Here is a 26140-nt window from a genome sequence, read left to right as displayed (position 1 = left end):
GAGTCTCATGGACCTCAGTTGGATACTGCATTCACCGCTCGTGCTGTGACCTTGCGCAGGTTACTTAAGCTCTCCAGGCCTCGATTTCCTAGTGGCAGAGTGGGGCTGGTAATACCAACCTCGCTGCAAGGGTGTGGGGTGACTCCAGCGTCCCTCACAGGCTGGTGCTGTTCCTGGCTGAGAGCAGGCGTGCAGCGAATGGTGGCCAGCCACCCCATTTCCTCCTAGAATGTAGGGCAGAGAGCGCGTAATAGCCCGCAGTAGCAACAGTCCACGGTCATTCAGGGTGCTCAGCGCACTTCCCCAGGTAGGGTCATGCCTCCCTCCCTGTGTATTCACGAGGCCTGTCCCGCACTTTCCTCAGGTCTCTGCTGCAATGTCACTTCACTGGAGTGACACTTGCCTGACCAATGTGTAAAAAGTAACAACCCTTGCCGTCTTGTCTGCAAAGTACTTTTACCTTCCAGTGTACGTGTGTTTGTTTTCTGCCTGCCAAGAAGAGTGTGAGTTGTTTGCTCTGGTCGCTGCCAGACTGCCAGCCCCAAGGACAGTGCCTGGCTTGGTCACACTTGATATCTTTACCCCTGGAGTAAAGAGGAGGACACTGCAGCTCAGAGATGAAGTGGTTGGCTTGCTCGAGGCCATTTGGGGAGTTAGCGGGAGAGCAGGGGTCGGAGCTGAGCTTTGTCTTACTGCGCAGCTCAGGAGTCTGCACACGGGCAGGCCTGGGTCCAGCTTTGGCCGTGGAGGAGGCATGCCGTTGGTGCGGCTGGGCGTATGCTGACCCGGGCCCGGCCCCCCTCTCCTTGCCCCTCAGATCCGGAAGGCTGCCCAGCATGGAGTATGCTCGGTCCTCAAGGGCAGTGAGTTCATGTTTGGTGAAAAAGCCCCTGCCCATCATCCTGCTGCCATTTCCACTGCCAAGTTCTGCATCCAGGAGATTGAGAAGTCTGGAGGTGGGGAACCAGGTCGTCGGCAGGGTGGGTGGGGGCCGAGGCCAGCCTGGGATGGGGCTCACTGCAGAGGGTGGGCTGGAGGCTCAGCTATGTCGTGTCTGCCAGGCTCCAAGGAGGCCACCACCACGCTGCACATGCTGACTCTGCTGAAGGACCTGCTGCCCTGCTTCCCGGAAGGCCTGGTGAAGAGCTGTAGTGAGACTCTCCTCAGGGTCATGACCTTGAGCCACGTGGTGAGCTCAGCCTGGGAGCCAGAGGAGCGTGCCGGGGTCGGGGGCTGAACTTCAGATGGTGCTGATGCCCACGGTGCTGATGCTTGGGAACTTGCTGGTCAGGCCAGAAGCAGGGCCTGGGGTCTCCCCATCCCAACCCTGCTCTTGCCTACAACCAAGGACGCCAGCCATTCTTGGTGTCGGATAGACCAGGCTGTCTTCAGGGTCCCGGTCCTTTTGGGAGCTGGCCTCGGGGATCAGGTCGAGGCACCAGCCCTCTCCCTGCTTGAGCTATGTTTCAGCTGCAGGCATGGGTCTGTTTTCTTTCTTGCTTGCTTGCTTTTCTTTCCTTCTTTCGCTTATTTACTAACAAATTGGTACAGCGGCTTTAATACCTAAAACGATCCTCCCTGCATTTCTGTCATGCTAGCATAATTCTGTTAATCTTTGTATATCCTCTTGTAGTGTTTGTGTACGTGTGTATTTTAAAGTGTCTATTATGTGAGTAACATGATCATCGTTTAGGAGGAAAAGCCCATTCAGAATAATTTGCTGTGTATCCTTTCAGACATTTTTTTAGATAAACATAGATAAAAACCTTTGAAAATACAGCCATAATTATAGCCTGCCCACCACTTATAGCCTGCTTTTATAGCCCATTCCGTTAAAAATGTTTTGTTCATGTTCCTCTGTTATCTTTGTTTAAATCATTTAAAAATTTTTCAGTAGCTGCTAAGCCTTCATAAAGTGACAGTCCTCTGAGTGTCCGGGTGTGGGGGGCATGCTTGAGGTCAGGGGCCTGGGTCTCTCCCCAGCCCACTGGCTGGAGTCAGAGGTTGAGGAGCCCGGGGCAGCCATGGGCTTTGTGGTCCCCCACTGAGCCTACATGTCCTCTCCAGTTGGTGACAGCCTGTGCCATGCAGGCCTTCCACAGCCTCTTCCACGCCAAGCCCAGCCTGGGTACCCTGTCAGCGGAGCTCAATGCCCAGATCATCACGGTGAGGCCTGAAGGTGGAAGGGTATGGTGGTGGAGGGGTATGGGGGTGCTAGGGTGCAGGGGGCCTGTTACTTGTCTACAGAGTGAGCTTCAGTGGGCTTACTGGACTGGCCCAGTGGAGGAGGCTAGTAGTCAAGCAGACAGGAAGCAGGCAGCTAGGAGACTGGCCACCAAAACCACATCAGTGTCCACAGGAGATGGGGCCTCCAACTCTTCACTTAGTTAACTTAATACACTATTTCAGCATGGTCTCATGCTCTAACCTATACCTTGAGCAGAGGCTCTCAAATTTAGGGAATCCCTGGATGGATTTGGGGAAGGGGGCATAAACATCCCCCAAATCGTTTGCAGAACGTGCGTATGTGTGCCCATGTACATTTTTCCCAAGAAAGGCTCTGTGGCTTTTGTGAGATCCAAAGGGTTGTGTGACCCAAGTTTTACTCAACTGCTTCTAGAGACTCTGACCCCATAGGAGCAGAATCGGGAGGGTTTCATGGAACAGGGAAAGATAGGACCTGGGAAGAGCAAGGGGCCTGGGAGTTCCAGGGCCACGTGTGCAGGTCTGTCACTGGGACATGCTGGTGTTCGGGGAGGGGAAGGGGTCATTGTCATTAGGCCACAGCAGATGCACTCACTCAGTCCCCTGCTTATTCCCTGTCCCACCTCTAGGCCTTATATGACTATGTTCCCAGCGAGAATGACTTACAACCCCTGCTGGCCTGGCTTAAGGTCATGGAGAAAGCCCACATCAACCTGGTCCGGTAGGTGTGGTGGAGAGGTGTCCTAGGGCCTCCAGCAGGCCACCTGCTCTGCGGTGCAGGTGGGAGGGACGCGAGCCGAAAGCTGGAGATGGATGGCAGTGTCTCCTTATCAAGTGTGCTGTAGACCAGCTCTGGTTCCGAGGCACAGGGCAGGATAGTGTGGCCTGTGTCAGCCACGGCTGGTGCTTTCCCGTCAGAGCAGTTAACCAGCGAGCTCTAAGGAGAGCAGGTGGGCTAAGCGCACCACGCTGGGGCCCTGGGGGTGGGGTCTGGGTTCTCTCCTGAGTCTTGTCACCCCCTGACTGATTCCTGTGCGGTTGGTTTCCTTCTCAGACAATCTCATGCACTTTCTGTGGCTTCACCCCTCTCCCCACCTGGGTTAACAGTCCCCTCCTCTGGGGTTCACAGTCCTGCAAGCCCAGTGTCTGCTCTGTGTCTGTCAGAACACTCACATGTGAGCTTGGCCACTTCATAGTAGCCACTTGATGATTCCGCTTTTCCAGAATAAGGATGAAAAGAAAATAAGTGTATCAGTTGGTGACTTGCGTTTTGCCTGGAGTGAGGGTCTCTAAGGGTCTCTAAGGCCCTGGGGCCCCACCACACTGTGTCAGCCCTCCCCTCTGCTGAAGGGCTCCTTCGGCCTGTTCGTTCAGGCCTCGTGCCGAGTGCTTTCCATCATTGTTCATGTCATTCATCATAGCCACCCCGGGAGGAAGGTTCTAGCCTTTTTCGTGAGCCAGAAACGGAAGTACCGTGCGGTAGCTAGTCTTGCCACTGCTAAGGAGCAAAGCAGGTCTCCAGCCCACGTCTGCCGGGCCCACATCCTTTTTTTTTTTTTTTCTTTAAAGATTTTATTTATTTATTTGACAGAGAGCGACACAGTGAGAGAGGGAACAGAAGCAGGGGGAGTGGGAGAGGGAGAAGCAGGCTTCCCGCCAAGCAGGGAGCCCGACGTGGGGCTCGATCCCAGGACCCTGGGATCATGACCTGAGCCGAAGGCAGACGCCTAATGACTGAGCCACCCAGGCGCCCCTGGGCCCACATCCTTTATCTGCACTATCCATCTTTTACCTGGAGGTGCCAGAAAATGGCAAAATAGCCTTATTCTACTTCTCAGGATTCTTTTTTTTTTTTTTTAAGATTTTATTTATTTGAGAGAGAGAGCGCGCATGGGGGAGGGAGAGAAGCAGACTCTCCACTGAGCAGGGGTTCGATCCCAGAACCCTGGGATCATGACCTGAGCCAAGGTCAGACACTCAATTGACTGAGCCACCCAGGCGCCCCCTCCACATCTCAGGATTAATCCTACCAACAAGCCTCCCACAATTGTGCCATGATATATGTCCCAGGCTGTTTGTTGTAATGCTATAGGTAACAGCAAAAAAACCTAGAAACCAAACACAACCTAAATGTGTCCGAGGAGAGGACTGGTCAATATACAGTGAGATGTTATGCAGCCATTTAGAAGTTACAGAAGTAGAGAGGTATATGCTGACACAGAAAGACCCCCAAAACGTATTGAGAACGGCATGGATGGTGTGACTCTGTGTACTCTGGAGTGAGACTACCAGTGTGAATCCTGACTCCTCCCTCCCATTTGCGACATGGCCTTGGGCAAGTTACTTGACTTTTCTGTGCCTCAGGTTCCTCACTTATAATAAATGGGAATGGTCATGGGACTTAATCTCGGTTGTCACAAGGTTTAAGTGAATGAATGTATATCAGATCAGTGCTTGGCATATGAAAAGTGTTACATAGACGTTAGCATACGTTACTTTCTACGTTTATACATGTGTAACACCTTCTGGAAGAGTATTTGAAAAACTTAACCTTGATTTTCCTCCGGAAAGTGCATCTGAAGGTCAGTCTGGGAGAAAGGTGTGATAAAGAAAGCATACTCTTTATTTTATATTCTGAAGACCTACATGAATTTTTTACCACGTGTGGCTATTAACTTGAATGACAGCACTTTTAAAAATTGCCCATTAGAAGGGCCCCGTAGAACCCTGCAGATCAGTGATTGTCACTGGACCTGGACCACGTGGGTCCCTGAGGCCCAGGACCAGGCCCCACAGAAGCCTTTTGTCTTCACAGACTGCAGCGGGACCTGGGGCTGGGTCACCTCCCTCGATTTTTTGGAGTCGCGACCACCTGCCTCCTCTCCTCTCACTCGCAGGTGGTAACAGCTGCCACTCAGAGCCTTCAGGTACCCCAGCCCCAGCCCCAGCTTTAGGGGGGAAGCAGAGAGTGCAGAGGGTTCTCCTGGCTGCCCTGTCTCTCCTGGATCTCACCCCAGACTTCCAGCTGCATCCTGGGGAGGAGGTCCTTGGGATGAGGCTAGGCTTCCTAGAAGTGTCCAAAAGCAGTCATTTTTGCTAGAAGGGCTGAGTGGTGTTGGGAGGCTGCTTTAGGCCCAGACAGCTGTGGCCTCTTTTTTGTAGGAGCTCCTGAAGGAATGTGTCGCTCCCCACATGGCCAGCATTGGCTCCGTGACCTCTTCAGCCTCCAGCCCTGCCCAGTATATCTCCAAGATGTTCAGGTGAGAACAGAGCATCCGCCTTAGGAGGGAATAAGGTGTACCTTCTAGGAAGTTCCTTGTAATGACAGGTGTTCCACTTGTCACTTACTGTGGGCATGTGCACAGTGCCAGAGCAGCTGCTGTTGATTCGAGCACTGGCCACATTCCAGGTGCATTCGAGTGGTGCTCATGAGTATGGATTCCGAACCGGTCATCGGGGGCAAGTTCCCCCATGTCTTCCGTGTCAAATACCGCGGGGTCCTCATCAGTCGAAGGTTACTGATGGACGTGAGGATTGAATGAGGGAGCGTGTATAAAGTTCTCAGAACTGTATCTGGCACGGAGTTAAGCACTCAGTGAATAAAAACCGCTAGTAGTCTTTGTGGTTCTAGGAGATATGTACTGACCCCCACTTTGCAGATGGGCAGGCTGAGGTCACCCCACTAGGAAGTGGCAGCCTGACAGCAGAGCCCGCTCTTGTTCACGTGCTATGCTGCTCTCCACACCTGCAAGAGGAGCCGTCCACAGACATGGCCACTGACCCGTCCTCGCTCTCCCTGCAGCCAGTGAGGAGCTCAGAGCACCACAGACACTGCAGTGGTCCCGGGAAAGGAGCTAGCATGCTTGGTGTCTCCTCTGGGCATGTGTGCTCAGCTCCAAAGTGTGGTGCTTTGGGTACTGCTCCTTGTGAGGAAATGGACCTGTTGCCTGTGGATACATCTGTGGTGAAGTTTCAGGAAAACTCAGAAATAGAGCCACCTCTAGCTCACGCATTTCCCCGCATTGACCTCTATCGGCCATTCTTGCCTCACATTTCCAGGAGGCTGGGAGATAGAGCCAGCCTGGTGCCACTCTCCCCACTCGGCCCAGACCACCTGCTCTACCTGGGCATCCCATCCTGGGTCGGACTGGGAAAGCACGAGACAGTGACCGAGCATGGGCTTTGGGGGCCCAGTATGGCCACTAGCAGAGTGACCCTGGCAGGTTATTTCATCTCCCTGAGCCTCAGTTAAGATGGAGGAAACAACGTACCTCACAGAGTTCTCCTTAAGCAGTAGGATTACATCAGTGAAACTCAGCACAGGGGTTACATCATAAATCCTAGTTCTCCCCCTTGGCCTTTCCTGGGGCTCCACACATACTGGCCAGCTGGTGGTCTGTAGCTCATGGTGCCAGCCGCTGACTTCCTGATGGGGGCCCAGGTGAGCGTGAACTTGGCCCTGACTGTCTGTTCCCATGGCAGGGCAGTGGAGGAAGGCCTGACGTACAAATTCCACGCAGCATGGAGCTCCGTGTTGCAGCTGCTGTGTGTCTTCTTCCAGGTCTGTGGGAGGCAGGCCCATCCTGTGATGAAGAAGGTGAGCTGGGGAGCTGCTGGGGCCAAGGCAGGAGGTGGTGATTAGGCTGCTGGACTGTGGGCTCCCAGAGTGGTCACCTGTCTGTTACTTCTGCACTTTACCCCACGTTATACCCCCAATGGCTCCCACAGCAGGTGCCCAGCACTGTGTCTCCAGGAAGGTGTCTGAGCTGACATGGGAGAAACAGAAAGGGGTGGGACCTCCCCTGGCCCCTCGGCCAGTAACTGCTCACTAGTCCTGGCTGGAGTGGATGGCTTTGAATAGGGAACCAGTGTGACTCTCCCTTACCCCTACCCCCTATCTTTTGTTTTTAATTCTCTGAATTTCCTATAACAAGGGATTATGGTGTTTTAAGCAGCCTTAGGTCCCAGAGAGATTACTATAGCCCAGAGTAAACCATTTAAGGATCAGGGATCCCCTTGGGATCCTCCCCAGCTAGTGAGGCAGGGCCCAGACCCCTCATCAGCAGCTCCCAGGCTCATGGGACCTTCGCTGACTTCCACCATTGCTGGTTGGAAGAATGCCTGGGATGGCAAGGGCTGATGCCTGGGATGGCAAGGGCTTCCTCAAGAAACCTGGCCCCTAGTAGGTTAGATTGATGAACTTGGCTTCCTACAAGTGAGGCCCTGGGGGGCTGGGGGGCTGTAGTGGGCCAGAGGGCACAGCTCTGTCTTGAGGGGCATCCACTCCTCAGCATCTGCTAATTTGCTAATTGTCACACATGGCTGTGTCTTTTCCCTTTGCCAGAGTCCCATTTTTCAAGACAAACTGGAAATCTATGTTTGTATGTGAAATGTGATTTTTACATGTTACTAATAAATACAGAATTTTTTAAATTCTTGGGGGCATTGGAGACAGGTGAGACTTCTCAGTAGGTTAGATTTGGTTATTGGGGGGTGCCTGGATGGCTCAGTCGTTAGGCGTCTGCCTGGGTCGTGGTCCCAGGGTCCTGGGATCGGGCCCCTCATCGGGCTCCCTGCTCAGTGGGGAGCCTGCTTCTCCCTCTCCCACTCTCCCTGCTTGTGTTCCCTCTCTCGCTGTGTCTCTCTCTGTCAAATAAATAAATAAAATATTTTTTTAAAAATTTGGTTACTGGTTTGTGATCTCTGACCTAGAGCTTAACCTCATCTTCTTCGAGAATTTGGCCCAGACTCAGCTCTGGGTGCCTGCTCTGTGAGCATGCCTTGATGTATCATCTCCTTTCTTTTTGCTCCAGTGCCTCCAGTCCCTGTGTGACCTGCGCCTCTCCCCCCATTTCCCTCACACGGCAGCTCTGGATCAGGCTGTGGGGGCTGCGGTGGCCAGCATGGGACCCGAGGTGGTTTTAGAGGCTGTGCCTTTGGAAATTGATGGCTCTGAGTAAGTGAGATTCTGGCTGGCTTCCTTACGAGCCCCGGGGCAGTCAGCCAGCTTGTTCTCCTGCAGCAGGCCATTCACTCTTTGGGGTGCAGTCTGTGTGTGTCGCATGGAGGTCAGCGGGAAAGGCCCCAGCAGGGCTTGAGCAGCAGGCCGTGTGGTGCTGGGTATGCTGCCTGCTCACCGGGCCTCGCCTGCCTCTCCCAGGGAGAATCTGGATTTCCCGCGGAGCTGGCTGCTGCCTGTCATCCGGGACCACGTCCAGGAAGCGCGACTTGGTTTCTTCACCACCTATTTCTTACCCCTGGCTACCACCCTGAAGAGCAAAGGTATGGGCCCCGCCTTAATCCTAAAGCCTTGGCTGGAAGGGGTCAGGAAGGGCTCCTAGGACATTGGGCCCTGTCCCTCTGCCAGGCAGGTGGCCAGCCAGTGCTTGAAGGCCTTCCTCAGGGGGGCTGTCCCTCCCTTTGCTTAGAGGCGCGGCCAGGCATCTCCCCTTCACAGAACCCTGCCCTGTGGCAGGCCAACAGTGGCCTCCTCTCCTGCTAAGGAGATAATTAGACAAGTACACAACAATTTATATATATGCAGAGCTGTTCCTAGTAAAAAATCTGACCCAACCCACGTGTTCCTCAATAGGGTTCTGGTGAACTTAGTTAATGATGAAGCCCCATTGTGGGCCACAGTGTGGTCTTTGTGGAGAGGGAAACCTTACGCGGGAATGGGCATGTTTAGGAGATGGCAAGTTGAATGAATTAGATTCCGATCTCAGCTGAGCCACACCACAGGTGGGTGACTGAGCACGTTGATTCAACTCCTCTGGGTCTGCTCCTCATCAGTGGACTCAGCGATAATTGCTGTGTGAGCAGTAAATGCAGTAGGTCACATACGTGCACAGCACACAGCCTACCACTTAGAAACCTTACTGTCAAGTAAAACCAGGTTCCGGAACAATGTTTGTATAGTACGGTCCTGTTTCTATTTTTAAAAGTGTGTGTGTGTGTTTAAAGAAACGTAAAGGAGTCAGAGGAGGTCGTGGCTATCCCTGGGGGAGTAAGATTATGAGGGGATATCCACTGCCCATTCTATGTAGATCTTTTAAATTTTTTTAGAGTGAACAAGTATTATGTTTCAATTTGTGGGGAGGGAGGAATCACTCACATTCCTGTCCTCATAATTGGGCTTTTGGTTTTGGTAAAAATGAGGCCTGCTGGCCTGAAGGGTACCCGGGGTCCCACCATGTCCTTGTGTCACACACAGCAATGGATCTGGCACAGGCGGGCAGGACAGTGGAGTCCAAGATCTACGATACGCTCCAGTGGCAGGTAGGGGTTCAGCTGAGGGCGACGTGGGTTGGATGGCGCAGGGGCCTGAGTTGCTGGGCATCACTCTCCTTGACCATCACCCCTCTGCAGATCTGGACCCTCCTGCCTGGGTTCTGCACGAGGCCCACAGACGTGGCCGCCTCCTTCAAAGGGCTGGCGCGGACGCTGGGCACGGCCATCAGTGAGCGTGCAGACCTGAGGGTCACTGTGTGCCAAGCCCTGCGAACCCTCATTACCAAGGGCTGCAAGGCAGGTATGTGTGGGCTCTGGGGCCAGGGGTGAGGAGGGGGATGGTTGCGATGGCCCAGGTCTCCTGGCCTGCTGTGCCTCACTGCCTGAGCCGTAGCTAACGCTTTGCAAGGACCTGGGGCTTCTGCTGGGGACCCAAGGAGTTAGTAAGGACAGTAAGCTGCCCCTTTTCTCTCTTTACCCCCACTGTGCTGACAGCTGCTGGGTGTTGTCCAGTCAGTGTTAAGGGCTTCATCATGTGTGTGGCTCTCGGCTGACCCACAGGACAGAGCTGTGGAGGAGCATAGAGCATGGGGACACCTCTTGTCCCAAAGAAGCCCCAAATCCATGGGCTCCAGGTCCTGTCCTCCAAAAGGATGCCTCTGGGCTGCAGCCCTAACAGCCTTTGAGGTGGGGTTGATTCCTGCCCTCTTATGCAAACTTTGGTCCTCCTGCCAGAGGCTGACCGTGTGGAGGTGAGCCGTTTTGCCAAGAACTTTCTGCCAATCCTCTTCAACCTATATGGGCAGCCTATTGGAGCTGGAGACACCCCAGCCCCTCGCCGGGCTGTGCTGGAAACTGTCAAAACCTACCTGACCATTACAGAGCCTCAGGTGAGCTGGTGGGGGGAGGGAGAGCACTGTCAGGTGAATGACTGTTGGGTTGTGTGTGTCGGCAAGGTCCCCACCTGCCCAGGCTCACCTGGGCTCTGCCACCCCGGGGACAGGGCACCAGATACCAGCAGCAGCTGGGTCGAGGCTTCTAAAGGAGGTTGGGGGGGGGGTGCAGTTCTGTGACCTGCTCCTGCTCTGTGTTTCTCTCTTCACCAACTCCCTCCTTTTCATCCCCTTGGGGATGCCAGTTGGTGAACAGCTTCCTGGAAAAAGCCAGTGAGAAGGTGCTGGACTCTGCTAGCTCTGACTTCACCAGGTAAAATGCCCTGCTCGAGCTGGGGCAGCCCAGGGAACCAGAGGGTATGCCGAACAGAAGCCCTGTGGCTTCTCTCTGGAATTATTTAGGAAAGTCTTGAGATAGTGAATGTCCCAGCTCTACAGTGAAGCCTGATGGGCTCCTTCCTGGAGAGGCATTAGCGCCTGCTAGGAAGGACGTGGACCCTGGCGATACACCGCCCAGGCTCAAATCCCAGCTCCACTAGTTACGAGCTGTGTGACCTTGGACAAGTTACTTACCTGCTCCATGCCCTCTGTGTCCTCATCTGTGAAATTCTGCACGATAATAGACTTGCAACAGAGCTGTTGTGAGGACCGAAGGCTTGAATGCACATAAAGCCCCTGGAACCACACCTGCTTCCTTATGGCGAAATTGGGTACAAGCTGTGATTGTTGTTCACAGGCTCCTTCAGGGCCCCTGGTCCTCCTCACCCCGACTTCTCCCACCTCTGTACCCTGTAGATAGAAAGGCACTGATAATCTGTGCCCTTCTCCAGCCCCCCTAAGCCCATCCTTGGTCTCTTGCCCTGAGCAGATTGTCTGTGTTGGACCTGGTTGTTGCCTTGGCTCCTCACGCAGATGAAGCTGCCATCAGCAAGCTGTACTCCACCATCCGGCCCTACCTCGAGGTGAGCCGTGTAGGCTGGAGTCCCACGTGACCACATCTGGGGGAAAAGGGGACTCCTTGGAAAGGCTTCTTGTCTGGACCATTCGGGCGGACACGAAAGTCCAGGGCGGGGCCAGCTAACCTCAGGAGAGTTGCTCTAGGGGGAGTAACAGAGCTCCTTTGCGATGGCAAGGAGTTAGGCAAAGAAGGGGAGAGGGCAGTGCTCCAGCCAGAAAGGTGCGTGGGCACACAGGCCTTGGTGTGTGCCAGGCACTGCACGTTCACGCTGCTGGATGAACGTCACCTGAAGCCGGTGAGTGGAGTGGAGTGGAGGCTGGGGTGGCCTCTCTCCCTGCAGCATCCCCTGCCCGGCACAGAGTTAACACCCCCCCCCCCCCCCCCCCCCCGCCCCTGCGCTGCCCCCCCCCCCAGACCCCTGGGGCCCCGGGGGCGGGCCCTGGCCCCGAATCCCCCCCCCCCCCCCGCCAGTGCTGGTCACAGTTAATGGTGGCTGTTCTCTGACTCTTGTTGGACAGTGGTGGGGGATGGGTGGATGGATGGATGGGGGGCCCCGGAGTCCCCTTCCTCACCTAACCCTGATCATATGCCCCCTCCCAGAGCAAGGCCCACGGAGTACAGAAGAAGGCCTATCGGGTGCTGGAGGAGGTGTGTGCCAGCCCTCAGGGCCCCGGGGCCCGCTTTGTGCAGAGCCACCTGGATGACCTGAAGATGACCCTGCTGGACTCGTTGCGGAGCACTTCCTCCCCTGCCAAGAGGGTGAGGCCTCCAAAGCAGCCACGCTCTGCCTGCAGGAGGATGGGCAACACCAGGGGAGGACCACCCTGGAGACCGGGGACTCGAGGGGCACAGGTGGCATTGAGGGGTCCTAACTGTCATTCCCCCCTGCCCTGCAGCCCCGTTTGAAGTGCCTCATACATATCGTGAAGAAGCTGTCAGCTGAGCATGAGGAGTTCATCACTGCCCTCGTCCCAGAGGTGAGGGGTGCAGGAGGAGGGTGTATGTGTGTTTTGAGGGGTTCCTTGGAGTGTGGCTTCTGAGGACCTGTCAGGATCAGGAGAGAGCAGTATGGGGGTTAGGGGTGACTCAGTTCTCTGCCTGGGAGCGTGGGTGCCCCTCCTGCCCCCTTCTGCCTCAGGCCACCAACCAATCCCATGGTGGCCAGCTCCGGAGCACGTGTTCAAGGGGTTGTCCGGGCAGGTGATCCTGTGTACCAAGGAGGTGTCGGTGGGTGCTCGGAAGAATGCTTTTGCCCTGCTGGTGGAGATGGGCCATGCTTTCCTTCGGTTTGGCCCAAACCAGGAAGGTGAGGTGTGGGTGACACGGGGCTGGGGTAGATGGTCTGCTCACAGGCCTTGGGGAGGCACCCCTCCAAACCACTGGCCAAAGAGAAGAGGTGGGGAGAGCTTCCTGGCTCTGGAGCTGGGCAGGCTGCTCCTCTCTGGCTGGGAGTCCCCTTCCCTGGGGAGTCCAGGGCGCGAGGGCAGAGGGGCTCTGGCCTCGGGTGACTATCCTCGTCTTACCCTCCCAGAGGCCCTGCAGCGCTACCTTGTCCTGATCTACCCTGGCCTCGTGGGAGCCGTGACCATGGTCAGCTGCAGCATCCTGGCCCTGACCCACCTCCTGTTTGAGTTTAAAGGTGAATGTTGCATCCTTGAAAGCCTGGGGAGCCCTCAGGGTAGGAAAATGCCCAGAAGGTCAGGATAAGGTCATTACCAGAATAGGGTAGCTACCACCTTCCTTCCTCGAGGGAGGAGAAAGAGCCAGAACCAAGCCTGGCTGCCTGTTGTCCCCTCTGCTGCCCATGTCATCTTTCCTGCCCACCTGCAGCTGCCTCGTGGCCCACTGTCAGAGTGGATCAGAGGTCAGGTGCCGTACCCAGATGTTAGTCCTGGTTCTGCCTCTTACCAACCATGGGACACCTTGAGCAAGTTTATGGACCTCTTAGAACTTCAATTTCTTACCCCTAATATGGGGGAGAAAAACAGGACTTGCTAACAGGTTGGCTATACTCTATGGGGAGTGACTAGGACCGTGCTGGGCACGCAAAAGTCCCCCAAATGTTAGTTCCACCTCATGTGACCTGACAGGGATCTTGGGTCTGGATGGGGTCCTGGGCATCTCTGACAGTGGCCCTCTGGTCCCCCACAGGTCTCATGGGGACCAGCACGATAGAGCAGCTGCTGGAGAATGTGTGCTTGCTCTTGGCTTCCCGCACCCGTGACGTGGTCAAGTCGGCCCTGGGCTTCATCAAGGTGGTGGGAGTTGTCATGGACGTGGCGCACCTGGCCAAGCACGTGCCACTGGTGGTAAGTGCCCCCTTTCCCCTCAGTGGGCGGCAGCCTGGCCTCTGGCCTGCTGGCATGGACCCAGTGAGTGCGAGGCCAGCAAGTCCCAAACATGTGTTTAGCTGTGCACTATCTCATGGAACAGGTCATGCAGGAGCCCTGGAAAGGACCAGTAGGGTAACATGTACCCGGTGGGAGTGAGGAGGGTGCGTGGTGCCAGGTCACCTCTTGTGACCCGCCCCCTCTCCCTCCATAGAAGCAAGCGCTCTGCAGGCCAAAGGCCAGTAGGCAGGGCCACCTTTGTTTTACAGATGGAGAAACTGAGGCCAGAGATTTCCCCAGGTCACAGTGCTAGTGAGAGGGGCCCTGGGACCAGAACGCAAAGCTCAGAACTGACCCCCAGGACTCTCCCTCAGCGGGGCCCCTCATCTTGCTTTCCTTTTCCTCACTTGCATGTTGACCTTCTGGGTTCAAGGAAGCTCCTCTGGACAGCCCTGCTGGCTGCAGAAGGGCCCACAGAGCCCCCTGGGGTTGGGTCCCAGCCCCTCAGCTGGGTCTGTCCCGCCCCTGCCTCCACTGCCTCAGTGTTTCCCTTCCAGCTGGGCAAGGTCGCATCAGACCTCCAGGTCCCTCTTGCCTCTTGTCTTCATATCGGGCCTTGGGTCAAGGCAAGAAAGGGCAGGTGGGGGTCAAGGTAGCCTGCCCCTACCCTCCCAAGCCACCTCACTGGGGACCAGGGATGAGAAGGGCTAAAGCAGTGGTCTGTCATGGGTGCTGAGAATTTATAAAAGCCTTTCAAAGGATCGTTAGGGCCCTGTGCCCCCAGCCCTGTCTGGAGACACTGCAGAGAGTGAGATCTGCCACCCATTCATGGGTCCCAGCCCAGCCCGACGAAGGTGTGAGAATAGTCCAGCCCGAGATGAACGCAGGGTGGTAGGAGGGATGTGTGGAACCCAGAGAAGCCTGGTGGTGTTGGGGCATAGCGTGGGCCATGGCATCAGAGAGACCTGGGCTGACTGCTGCCCCTGGTCATGGAGCAGCCACTTAACTCTCTGTGCCTCAGTTTCCTCGTCTGTAAACTGGGGGTCATGATCGATCTGCCTCATGGGGTTGTTGTAAGGATTCAGTGAGGTAACGCAGGTGAGATGCCAGACACTGTTCAGAAGACTCTGAAGCTGCAATCTCGGAAGGGTAGTCGTGGATTGTCACAGAGGAGGCTTAGGGGGAAGGCGGAGGGCCGCCCAGGTTGTGGAAACACAGTCGGACCAAGGGGTGGGCAAGGAGCAGGGTTGCTGTGGCCCTCGCCCCTTCGCCGTGTGCCTGGTCTGCAGCGCAGTGGGAGGGCAGGCAGGGCGGAGGGCGCCCCTGACTCCTCGCTGCTCTGCCCGGCAGATGGAGGCCATCGGGAAGCTTTCAGACGACATGCGGCGGCACTTCCGCATGAAGCTTCGGAACCTGTTCACCAAGTTCATCCGCAAGTTCGGGTCTGTGCACCTGCCCGAGGGGGGAGGGCCAGGAAGGAGTTGGGGGGGGTCCGAGTCCCTCCCCTGTGGCTGAACGCTCCTACTTCCGGAGAGCACTCTGTGGCCAGCGCGCCTCAGGAGCCCCTCGTTGCCCCGCAGGTTTGAGCTGGTGAAGGGGCTGCTGCCTGAGGGGTACCACAAAGTCCTGGTAAACATTCGGAAAGCCGAGGCCCGCGCCAAGCGGCACCGTGCTCTGAACCAGGCTGCCATGGGAGAGGATCAGCAGGAGGAGGGAGAGGAGCCTGCCCAGGGCAAAGGCGACAGGTAAGACCCATAGTGGGGTCCTGGGGACCTGGTCTCCCTCAGCCTGCAGCCTGCCCAGGTCATGCTCAGCTGCCCCCGCCTTTCCTGGGAACACTGGGATGTGCCACTTCTCTGTCCTTAGCATTGAGGAGCTCTTGGCTGACTCGGAGGAGGAGGAGGAGGAGGAGGAGGAGGAGGAAAGGAGCCAGGCCAAGGAGCGTCGGAGGCTGGCCCGACAGAGGAGCCAGGCGTGGCTGAAGGAGGGTGGCGGGGATGAGCCCCTCAACTTCCTGGACCCTAAGGTAGCCCAGCGAGTCCTAGGTAAGCAAGAAGCGGCTGGCACGTGAGTCCAGAAAACAGGCTTGCCTTGGTGCCGAGCTCAGGGGTTAGGGGTGAATTCCACGGAGGCCAGCGGGCACCCCTCGCCACCACACACCCACATCATTGTGCAGCAGGCACCCGTCTTGTTGGTCAGGGTGAGGCTGTGGGTGGGTTAGGACTGACCGGCCACCACCTCACTGCCCGACTCTGCCACGCCAGCCACACAGCCTGGGCCCGGCCGGGGCAAGAAGAAGGACCAGGGCTTCAAGGTGAGCGCCGATGGCCGCCTCATCATCCGGGAGGAGGAGGAGGACGATGCTGCCACGGCCAAGACGGAGGAAGAGGAAGGCACGAAAGGTGGGGCCATTGCCCATTCTAGGGACACAAGTCTGACCTGGGCAGGGTTGCACTCGCTTGTTCATTCATTCCCTCCTTGTTGATTCCCTCATTCATTCAGTGCCCACTTGCTGGGGAAGCATAGGTAACAGCAGAGACAAGGAGCTTGGAGCTAAGGCGACTCAAACTTTTTTTTTTTTTTTTTTAAAGATTTTATTTATTTATTTGAGACAGAGAGAATGAGAGAGAGCACATGAGAGGGGGGAGGGTCAGAGGCAGAAGCAGGCTCCCTGCTGAGCAGGGAGCCCGATGCGGGACTCGATCCAGGGACTCCAGGATCATGACCTGAGCCGAAGGCAGTCGCTTAACCGACTGAGCCACCCAGGTGCCCCAACTCAAACTTTTTTGACCACATTAAGAAATCTTTCTATTGCAAACTAGCCATTTATACAGTACACATATAATTCAAACAAAACTTTCAAAATGCCTGACTTCCTCTTAAGCATGCGTGACGCACTTTGTCAGCCTCTGTTCTGTTCTGCTTTCCTTCTCCCATTTTTTTCTTTTCTCTTCCTTTTTTTTTTTGTTTCTTGTTTTGTTTTGTTTTTGGGTTTTTTGTTGTTTTTGTTGTTGTTTTTTGTTAATGTAAACTTGGCTGAGGCCTGGAAGCTCATTTAGAGGTCGGAAGACCCAGGCTTGGAGCCTGTCCCTTTCCTGACTGCATGGTCCCCTGTTGTTCAGGAGCCACCCTGGTGGGAAGTCAGTCCTGTGGAGTCTTTTCCTGCCCCACCTCCCCTGTGTCATCCATTGGATCAGAAAGCCTGTCTTCTAACATTTATCTGCCTGCCTTTTTTTTTTGTTCCCACTGCCATGATCCCTGAGCCCTTGACTCACTGCAGACTCCTAACCAGCGTTCTCATGGCGCCCCCTACACCCGGCTTACCTCCTATATGACCAGGGACAATCACTAACCTCTCTGTGCCTTAATTTCCTCTCTCCAAAATGGATCTCATGCCAATACCTACTTCAGATGTTTGTAGATGAAGTGGATAGCCAGAACAGCCGTGTCTGTGTTTGGTGGAAGGGTGACCACACTGGTTCCAGATTCGGTCCCGCAGCTGTCCCCTCTCACTGCTCTCTACGGTCCAGTCTCCTTGCTCCCTTCTTTCCCAGACATCCTTGGTGCTGAGAACACCCCTCGCTTCTCCTTCTGCCTCCCCGCTCTTTAAGATCCAGCCTGAGTGCTTTTATGTGGCCTGTCTGTGGCCCCAACCTTCTGGCCTCATCCCCCCATGCTTCTGGAAAGCCTGGGTACTGCCCAGCAGGGGGCATGTCGTCCCAGGTTGTCTTGTGACATTATTTGCTTGTTGATTGATTTCGCTTGAGTGTGTCTCCCCCCGCCAGCCCATCAATTTCATACTTTTAAACTGATAACTTTTTTAGAAAATTGTGGGAAAGTACACGTAATATAAAACTTACCACGTGAAACCGTTTTTAAGCATGCGGTGGACTGGTGCTCAGTACGTTCACGTTGTCTTACAACCAATCTCCACAACCCTTTTCAGCTACAAAACTGACACTCTCTGCCCGTTAAACAACTCCTCCTGGCCCCCACCCCAACTCCTGACAGTCACCATTCCAGTATCTCTCTCTAATCATTTGAATTTGAGTCCGAATCTAGGTGCCTAATGTAAGTGGAATGAGGCACTGTCTTTCTGTGTGTGCCAGCGTATTTCTGTCAGCGTGGTGTGTGCAGGGTTCATCCGTGCTGAGTGTGTGGCAGAGTTCCCTTTGTCTACACAAACCCTCGGCTCGTTTTAACTGAGATGTTTGTTTTGTGTTGTTGAGTTGTGGGAGGCCTTCACATAGTCTGCATGTTGACCCTATATCACCTGTATGATTTGAAAACACGTTCTTTCCTTCATTCTGTAGAATGCTTTTTCAGTTTGTTGTGTCCCCTGACACACGGAAGTTCTAAAGTTTTGCGATAGTCCATTTTATCTATTTTTACTTGGGTTGTCTGTGTATTTCCTTGGTTCAGACTTCTTTCGCTCATTCCCTCACAGCGCTCAGCACATAGAGGGCAAAAAAAAAAAGGGGGATTCTCAAGTAGGAGAACGAAGCTGTCCTCCTGGTAAAGCAGAAAACATCTGTGGGGCTGGGACGTGCCTGACTCCCCAGGAAACCCAGGGCTTTCTTAGGGTCTCAAAACAAGCTGTGTTTATCTCGGAAGTGGGCTCACCACTTCCTTAAGGGGCCGTCATCCCTGGGGCCTAGGATGGGAAAGATAAAGGGGCGGTCGGTGTTCAGGGGTCTTGTCTCCCCCAGAAGGACACGGGTTTTCTGGGGCTGGAGTTGCTGGCTCTGTCAGCCTGAAGAACCAGGAGGAGGAAGGGTGAAATGTGTGTGGGCTTTGGGCAAACAGAGGTGCTCCCTGCCTGCTCACAGGCCTTTCTTCCTTTTGGTTCCAGGGGAGGATGAAGAGATGGCTGACCTGATGGAAGACATGGGTGTCAGGAGTGTGAGTACTTCCTTTGATGGGGGGCTGAGCCTTCAGGGCAAAGCCTTGGGCTGACAGCTTCTCGGCCATCTTTCTGTAACTCTCCCCTCCCCGCCGCCACGCACATACCCACCTGCCCTGCTTCCCGAGTGCACAGGAGAGCCTTGCAGTGGTGTGGGGGGGGGGCAGTCCAGAGGGTGTGGTGTGCGTTACAGGACACAGTGTAATGGGTGACTGCTCTGTGGGGCGTGGGGGGGGCTCTGATGCACCCGATGCTTCCGTGTGGGCTGAGCTGTCCAGCTGAAGGAAGAAAGGCAAAGCCCTTTATCTCTCCACCGACGACACAGGCTGTGTGAACTGCAAAGTCAGCAGCTAGCCAGTGTGTTCCAAGGGGCAGGTTCCTGCACGGGCAGAGGCAGCCACCACTGAGAAGTGCAAAGGGCCCCACGCGTCACCTCACCTAATCCTCAGAGGTGACGGAGACTCTTATCCCCATTTCCAGAGGCGGCTTACAGAAAGTAAATAGCCTGCCCAAGGTCGCAAGCGTTGTTAGATGCAGAGCAGGGATTTGAACCCTGGCCTTCCAGCCTCCTGAGCCCAAGAATTTAACCCCCTTGGTACCTCCCAGGATGGAGTGCAGCCTCTCACCTACCCCACCTGAACCAGCGAGGGTGATGTGGGCCCAACCCCTCACTGTCCTTCCCAAGCCCAGCAAACAGCACTTCTGGGGGCATTTTGGAGCAATGTCTTCCCTCTCTGTCCTCTCAGACTGTGGCCGGTCCGTCCAGCCTTCCTGGGTGTCCCCCTTGGGACAGGGGGATAGGCAGGGGATACAGTATTAGTAGTGAAGATGCAGTCCTGGGGTCCCATTCTGGCTTCAGCCTGACCTTCCAAACTCAGTTCCTCACCTGTAAATCTTGTAGAATTATTGTGCTGGCTTGAGGAGATTGTACATGTCAAGCGCACGAGTATAGTATCTGGTGGTCTTTTCCTCAGATTACTGCTTTCGTTAATATCATATTCACAGATGCCCTGTCCCTAGCCAAATGTTCATCTTCCCACCAGGGCCCAAGGCGCTACCTTGTTATCGGAGCATTGCACCCATGCAGAATTCCATTTGGAGACCTGGGTGAAAACCAGACATAAAAGACCAGAGAATTACAGGGTCCGAGGGTAGCTGAGGGTCTGAGAGACCCCTGATGCAGGAGGCCCCCTCTGAATAGGAGCGTGAGCTTAGGTCAAGATGCCCACACAGGCACTTGGAGCCCTGGGACAGGAGTTCTGTGTGAAGCAGCCAGATGAGATTGCAGTCAGGGCCCGGGCTGGAACCTTGCTTCTGTGCTGTCTAGCTGTGTGATCTTAGACAGTTCTTACCCTCTCTGAGCCTTGGTGTTCTCATCTGTAAGTGGAGGGTGGAGTGCTTGGCAAAGAACCTTTTCTGCTAACACAGGTTGCTTGCTTTTACTGTGAACATTAATGAGGATGATCATATTCCCTTGTTAATGAACTTTGCTCACCACTTTATAGAAGAAACACCAGAAGCTCAAGCATCAGAAGGAGGCTGATGACGAGGAGCTGGAGATGCCCCCTCGGTACCAAGGTGAGGCCTCCACTCTTCTCTCTTGGGACACTGTGTTCCCTATCCCCTGCATTGGACAGGGGAGTTTGCATGGCCCCACTGCAGTCAGTCAGCACCGACAAAGATTGGCCGATATGTCACCCAAGACTGAGCTAGGGGCTGAGAGTGTCGGGGCCTGAGGGTCAGGAGACCTATGCATGGAGCCCCCAGCCCTTCTGGGGAGCCCCTGAGCCCCATCTCTATCCCACCCACCTAGGCCTCCCATGAGGCTTGTGGCGCAACCCTTTTCCTGGGAGGTGTCTGCCTCTCTTGTCCAGCCCTGAGTCAGGCTGGGTTTGGGGAGACCACCTTAGCCTGTATGGAAGGTGGCAGCTGGGAGGGTCAATATTGGGCCTGCCCAGGGGGTTCCCCTACACATTTGTCTCTGGTCCCCTAAGCTGTTCCTTTCCCCAGAGCAGCTGCTAGAGATACCAACGTGGCTGCCCAGGGCCAGGGGAGGTCTCTTACTCACTTCTGCCTCCTTCCCCTGAGGGCAGCCCCTGGCCTCGAGTCCCCAGAGCAGAGCCCCTGCTGTGCATCTGGAGGGACAGGGGCTTCTGTAGAAAGTCCCCAACCCCAGGAGCAGGTGTGTCCTCAGAGCCTTACAGCATCCTAATCCAGCTAGAGAGCCTCATGGCTTCTCCCTCTGTGGCCTCACTACCCAGTTCACCTCTGCTCTGAGGGGATGTGGTGCAGAACCAGACTGTGGAGGAGGGTCAGGACTGCTTGCTCTCAGCTGTGAGGCTGACTTGGCCCAGTCCTGCTGCCTCTCTGAGCTTCTAGCTTCTCACCTGTGAAAGAAAAAGTGGGGTTCATCCAGATCATCTTAGAGAGTCCTCCTGAGTCATCGTTGTAGAATTCCACCCATGAGTGTGTTAAAATCCAGACTGGAAATGACAAGTGACTTGGAAGGCACCGGGGATTCTGTACCCACAGTTCTCAAGTCTGTACAATGGGACAAGAGCTGCCTTTCTCTCTCAGTGTTGGTGTGAAGCTCGAATGAGCTGAAGCCTAAAGTACCTCATTTTACAGATGCGGTTAAAAGCTCCAGAAATTCAGAGACTTGCTGAGGTTACAGCCAGTTGTGGTTCAACAGGGAGTTGAATCTGGGTCTGTCTGACTTCAAAGCCTGTGTTCTTTCTCCTAGAACAAACAGAGCAGATTTAGCTTTGGAGACTGGGGGGTGGCTTATGTTAGTGGAGAAGGTGTATGTTCTCAGAGGTCACTTGTAGGTCTCTGCAGCTTCAGGTCAGCCTGAGGAGCCCACTGGTCTAAACCATCAAGCCACCGGACAGTCCCTTCTCGAGGAAGGTCTTTGTCCTTGCTTGGTAGGGGACAGAGCTATTTGCTAGCCTTGATTTGTCTGCTCCCCGGCAGCTCTGCAGAGAGAAGGTACCCATTGCCTTCTCCTGGGAGGAAGCTGCCCTGGCTTTGCCTGATTCATGGCCTCTGTGTTCCCCTTCTAGCCGGAGGCTCTGGCATCCACCGCCCTGTGGCCAAGAAGGCTACGCCTGGGGCTGAATACAAGGCCAAGGTAAGAGCTGTGAGTAGAGACAGAACCTCTGGGAAAGGACGAGGGCAGCTGTGCCCATCCCCCTTCTGGAGAGGCATACTTGTGGGCCAGACTCAGGCCACAGCGAGGGGCGCACTGAGGACTTGTGAGCATCTGGCATCTATGCCCTTGTTGGGTGGCATTGCAGGGCTACAGGAGCCCATTGGTGCCACCAAGGCACAGAGTGAAGGGGAGGACATGGGTCCTGTTAAGTCAAGAGCAGGGAGGAGGGGCAACCCTGCACTTCTGGCTGATTCTGTGTCTTTGGCGGAGCAGAAAGCAAAGGGTGACGTGAAGAAGAAAGGTCGGCTCGACCCCTATGCCTACATCCCCCTCAACAGAACCAAGCTCAACCGCAGGTACGTGCTGGGTCGCGCAGGCTTGGGCTGGGATGGTGCGCGCGGGGCCGGGGAGCTCCGTGCTCCAAAGAGGGGAGGGCCTCAACTTAATGGCTCAAGTGTTTCCCGGTTTTTTAATTTTTACTTTTTAACATGCACCTTCACGTCCTTGGTACACACAAGTGTTGTTGACTTGAACTGCTCTTTCAAGCAGGGGAGCGCCTGGTCTACCCAGATCACGTGCTCCCCACTGCCAGGCAGCACCCTTTCCCCCCCCATTCCTCCTAATGCTGGGGGAGCCATCTTTCAACATTATGGCGAGGGGGACTGCTTGTCTTCAGGGAGACGTGACTTTTCTGTTCCTTTCCCTGCAGGAAGAAGGTGAAGCTGCAGGGACAGTTCAAAGGCCTGGTGAGAGCTGCCCAGCGGGGATCCCAGGTGGGACACAAACTCCGCAGAAAGGATCGTCGGCCCTGAAGCCCCAGGGCCCCCAGAGCTGCTCTGTGATCCAGCCTAAGGTCTCTCTGCAGCTCCCAAGCTGCTTTGACATCAGTTGCAGATGCTTGAGGTTCTGGCACAGTGTGGACTCAGAATGACTTGTTGGACAGGGCTTGGCTTCCAGAGAGGCACCCAGGATTTTGGAAGCTCCAAACTGGAATCACCCTTCAGAGATGTCCCTAGGGCCTAGAGATGGGAATGTGGCCTCGCTGCCTCCAAGCAGGCCAGTGAGGCTGCTGCGCTTTCTGCCCAGATGGCCATGTGCACCAGAGCAGTTTCCATTTCTTCCAGCCACCTGTAGCTATGTGACCCTTAGCCTGGCTGTGATCTGGGCATGTAAGATTTGCTGTGACCAGATGTAGAATAAACATGCACACCATGCACTATCCCTAGAAGCACTGTGTTTTATCACCTGCCCCTCCAGGGCCAAGAACCGTGTCCAGCTATTGGCAATGGTAGCTTGACCGCTTCTTGGCCAGTCCCGGCATCCGGTCCAAGGCACTGCAGGCAGCCCTGCGTCGGGCCTTAGAACTTGCCCAGGGACACCCGCCTGTGTCAGGAGGTCTCCCTGGCTTCACGTGACAGCCCCAGTCAGAAGGCGACATTCGGAGGTGCAGGAGGGGCAGTGAATGCTCTGGGGCCAGTCTGTAGAGTGGCTGAAAGTTGCTTAGAGCTACGGCGCTGGCTGCCCCAGGCTGCCCCGCGCACAGCTTTCTCCCAGCAGCTTTGTTCGCTGATTCACTGAGGTGTTTACTGAGCCCCTCGGAGTGCTGAGCGCAGCTGGATCACCCGCCTCCCTGATAATCATGTCCTGTTTTTCTCGGGCGGGCAAGTTGTGCAAAGAGCAGCGTGATTCTCACTGTCCAGCTTTGTTGGTCTGGAGCCGAGGGAGTAGTGCTGACCTCCCATTGCCCCTGAGGTCATTTTATCGGCCAGGGGACCCCTGTGTGTGCTTTCCCAACGGGCATCAAGAAGCAAGGAACCCCGGGGCTATTCCCAGCAGGAGGAATTGTCCCCTGGCATTTGGTCCATATCTTTACTCATCTCAAATTCTCCCCGTTTTAAGATAAGACAGCCCCCCCCAACACACACATTCACTAGTTTCCTTTCTGGTTTCACGCCCTTGGCTCTGATAATGCTCCCAGGAGGCCCTGTGCACAGTTCTGTTCATCCTCCAAGGGAGTTCCAGTCTTGATTTGATCCATCCACCCCTAAATGAGGGCATTTCCTCCTAGTGATTTGGGGGCTAGGAAGTGGAGAGGAACCACACTTCACACAGAGGTGGCGCTCTTTCCATGCCTTATTCACAGAAAGTCTGGGCTTGGAGAGCAAGGAAGGTGGTCACAAGAGGTGGCTATTAGAGATTTGCAGAGGTGGTCTAACCGTGACCCCCCTGGTTACAGTTCGGGACAAACTAGGCCCTTTGCTATTTCCTATCTCAGGAAATTCGCTGCAGGCAATAGGATGCTCCATGAGAGCAGGAATGGGGAGGAGCCGGGGGCCCAGTGTCGGTATCTTTAACAAAAAGTTTGAAACCAACTTGCTTACTACAGCGTGCTTTTCAAGGATCTGTTTTCTTTCGAACGTGGGGCTGGAGCAGGTGACTAGAAAGGTTGGTGTTGCTGATGTGCTGAATTCCATATTCTTGTGGGAGTAGAGTTCAAATGCAAATTATCTTGAAGCAGAGGCAAGAATTAATCTGCCCCAGAAACTTAAGGTGCCTGAAACATTTGTTGTGAAAGTCAGTGCTGCTTTTGTTCCGTCAGTGGGGGTGAAGGGGAATTGGGAATATTTATCAACGCAAGGCTCATTCAGTTTCCAGACAACTAGAAAAGCTGAGGGGCTCCACCAAGATCCAGATCTACTGCTTTAATTTTGTTTTTTTTAAGATTTTATTTATTAATTTGACAGAGAGAGACACAGCGAGAGAGGGAACACAAGGGGGAGTGGGAGAGGGAGAAGCAGGCCTCCCGCAGAGCGGGGAGCCCGATGCGGGGCTCGATCCCAGGACCCCAGGATCATGACCTGAGCCGAAGACAGATGCTCAACGGCTGAGCCACCCAGGTGCCCCTCTACTGCTTTAATTTTGTTATACTTTTGGCAAAGTCCGAATCCGACTTCTTCTGGCTTTTCTGGGGTCCCTCCTCTATTCCTTCTCAGAAATGAAATGCAGAACACGCGTGGCCTGCCTGACTGCACCCTCACAGCAACTCTTGGGTTGGCCGAGGAGGCGTGCGGCATCGGGGGCTTACCAAGGCGGTCCATTCGTGTTCCCCACAGTCCTGATGCCTGTGGACACAGGTGCGTCTGGTTAAACCGACCTCACGCCCTTCTGGGAAATGCAGCTTCTCGTGACTGTGGCAGCTTCTCGGGCCTGGGGGCAACGGCTCCCAAAGCTCACTCCTGGAGCGGCTGCCACCTTAGGTCCGCTGTCATCTTTGCATACCTGCCTCAGTCTACATGCTTCGTCACGTCTCTGTACTGTTGGCAACATGTGAGAAAATTGCCTGCAATGTTCAAGTGGCCTCTGTTTTCATTCTTCTTCGTGCTTGCTTATGTTTCGTCACAGGGTAACTTAGGAAATTGGAATGTATTCTCTATTTCACTATAAAAGTAATAAAGATTCACAGAACATTTGGAAAAAAACAAAAGTAAAAGCAGGAGTTAGAATCCTTCCACCAAATTCTGACTGTGAATCTTAGTACAGGTGACCCTGGAGCAACACGGATTTGAAATGCATAGGCCCACTTTCCCATGGATTTTTAAAAAATATTTATGTATTTATTTGAAAGAGAGAGAGAGAGAGAAAACATGGGTAGGGGGAGGGCAGAGGGAGACAATCTTCAAGCAGACTCCCAGCCAAGTGCAGACCTCGGTCTCACAACCCATGAGATCATGAACTGAGCTGAAACCAAGAGTCAGATGCTTAACTGACTGAGCCACCCAGGCGCCCAAACTGTTTTTGATAAATACACACAGTACTTACTATCTATGTGCTTTCTCTTCCTTATGATGTCCTTAATAGCATTTTCCTTAGCTTGCTTTATTGTAAGTATATAGTATATAATACATACACCGATATGTATTATTCAGCTATGTTATCAGTAAGGCTTCTGGTCAACGGTAGGCTATTAATAGTTAACTTTTGAAGGAGTCAAAAATTGTATGTGGATTTTGGACTGAATGGGGATTAGTACCCCTAAGCCCCATATTGTTCAAGGGTCAGCTGTATCAACTGTATATTTCATTCCTGTTTTTTAATACATGAGGGGTTTCTTGGATACAAAAATAGACTTATAAAATACAAGTTTATATGCTATAACTTGCACTTGACTATCACAAACTTTTTACTCTACCAATATAAACACCTGATAAACATTGTTTTCAATGGCCTGGTTCAAACATCTTCCCAGTGGATGTAGGTCAGTTTATTTACAAAGAATCTTTGAGCCCAGAAGTATGTTGCTCCTTGACGTACACAGGAGTGTAAGGCCATCACTCGATGCAGGATCATGTGCAAAGCAATATTTAGAAAGTGACACTATGACTGTTCTTTGTTCTATTTTTGCTCTACATTATTATGAATAGATAGATGAATGTACTCCAGAAAATAATCCTGATTTGGGTGCTATAAGCT

The 26140-nt window shown here is 54.2% G+C and overlaps 1 protein-coding gene across 1 annotated transcript in view; it reads left to right on the top strand.

Annotated features, from left to right (window-relative positions):
• RRP12 (ribosomal RNA processing 12 homolog) overlaps positions 1–22898 on the top strand; it is a 28915-nt gene extending 6017 nt beyond the window's left edge. The window contains exons 7-34 of the mRNA XM_035026302.1: positions 818–956; positions 1062–1189; positions 2068–2166; positions 2835–2926; positions 5021–5132; positions 5368–5465; positions 6688–6802; positions 8019–8161; positions 8366–8487; positions 9419–9483; positions 9574–9736; positions 10171–10325; positions 10574–10641; positions 11197–11290; positions 11887–12045; positions 12183–12263; positions 12487–12592; positions 12818–12925; positions 13438–13595; positions 14967–15058; positions 15197–15361; positions 15483–15661; positions 15881–16018; positions 18469–18518; positions 20025–20097; positions 21582–21649; positions 21944–22026; positions 22380–22898. Coding sequence (XP_034882193.1) covers positions 818–956; positions 1062–1189; positions 2068–2166; positions 2835–2926; positions 5021–5132; positions 5368–5465; positions 6688–6802; positions 8019–8161; positions 8366–8487; positions 9419–9483; positions 9574–9736; positions 10171–10325; positions 10574–10641; positions 11197–11290; positions 11887–12045; positions 12183–12263; positions 12487–12592; positions 12818–12925; positions 13438–13595; positions 14967–15058; positions 15197–15361; positions 15483–15661; positions 15881–16018; positions 18469–18518; positions 20025–20097; positions 21582–21649; positions 21944–22026; positions 22380–22482 — 3156 coding nt within the window. The 3' untranslated portion in view covers positions 22483–22898. The remainder of the gene's footprint in view (positions 1–817; positions 957–1061; positions 1190–2067; positions 2167–2834; positions 2927–5020; positions 5133–5367; positions 5466–6687; positions 6803–8018; positions 8162–8365; positions 8488–9418; positions 9484–9573; positions 9737–10170; positions 10326–10573; positions 10642–11196; positions 11291–11886; positions 12046–12182; positions 12264–12486; positions 12593–12817; positions 12926–13437; positions 13596–14966; positions 15059–15196; positions 15362–15482; positions 15662–15880; positions 16019–18468; positions 18519–20024; positions 20098–21581; positions 21650–21943; positions 22027–22379) is intronic.
• The last annotated feature ends 3242 nt before the right edge of the window (positions 22899–26140 follow it).

Source organism: Mirounga leonina, unplaced genomic scaffold, assembly GCF_011800145.1.
Source record: "Mirounga leonina isolate KUSES-001 unplaced genomic scaffold, KU_Mleo_1.0 Mir_114, whole genome shotgun sequence".
Taxonomy (NCBI): domain Eukaryota; kingdom Metazoa; phylum Chordata; class Mammalia; order Carnivora; family Phocidae; genus Mirounga; species Mirounga leonina.
Note: the sequence above shows the minus strand (reverse complement) of the source record. Positions and strands in the feature narration are given on the sequence as shown.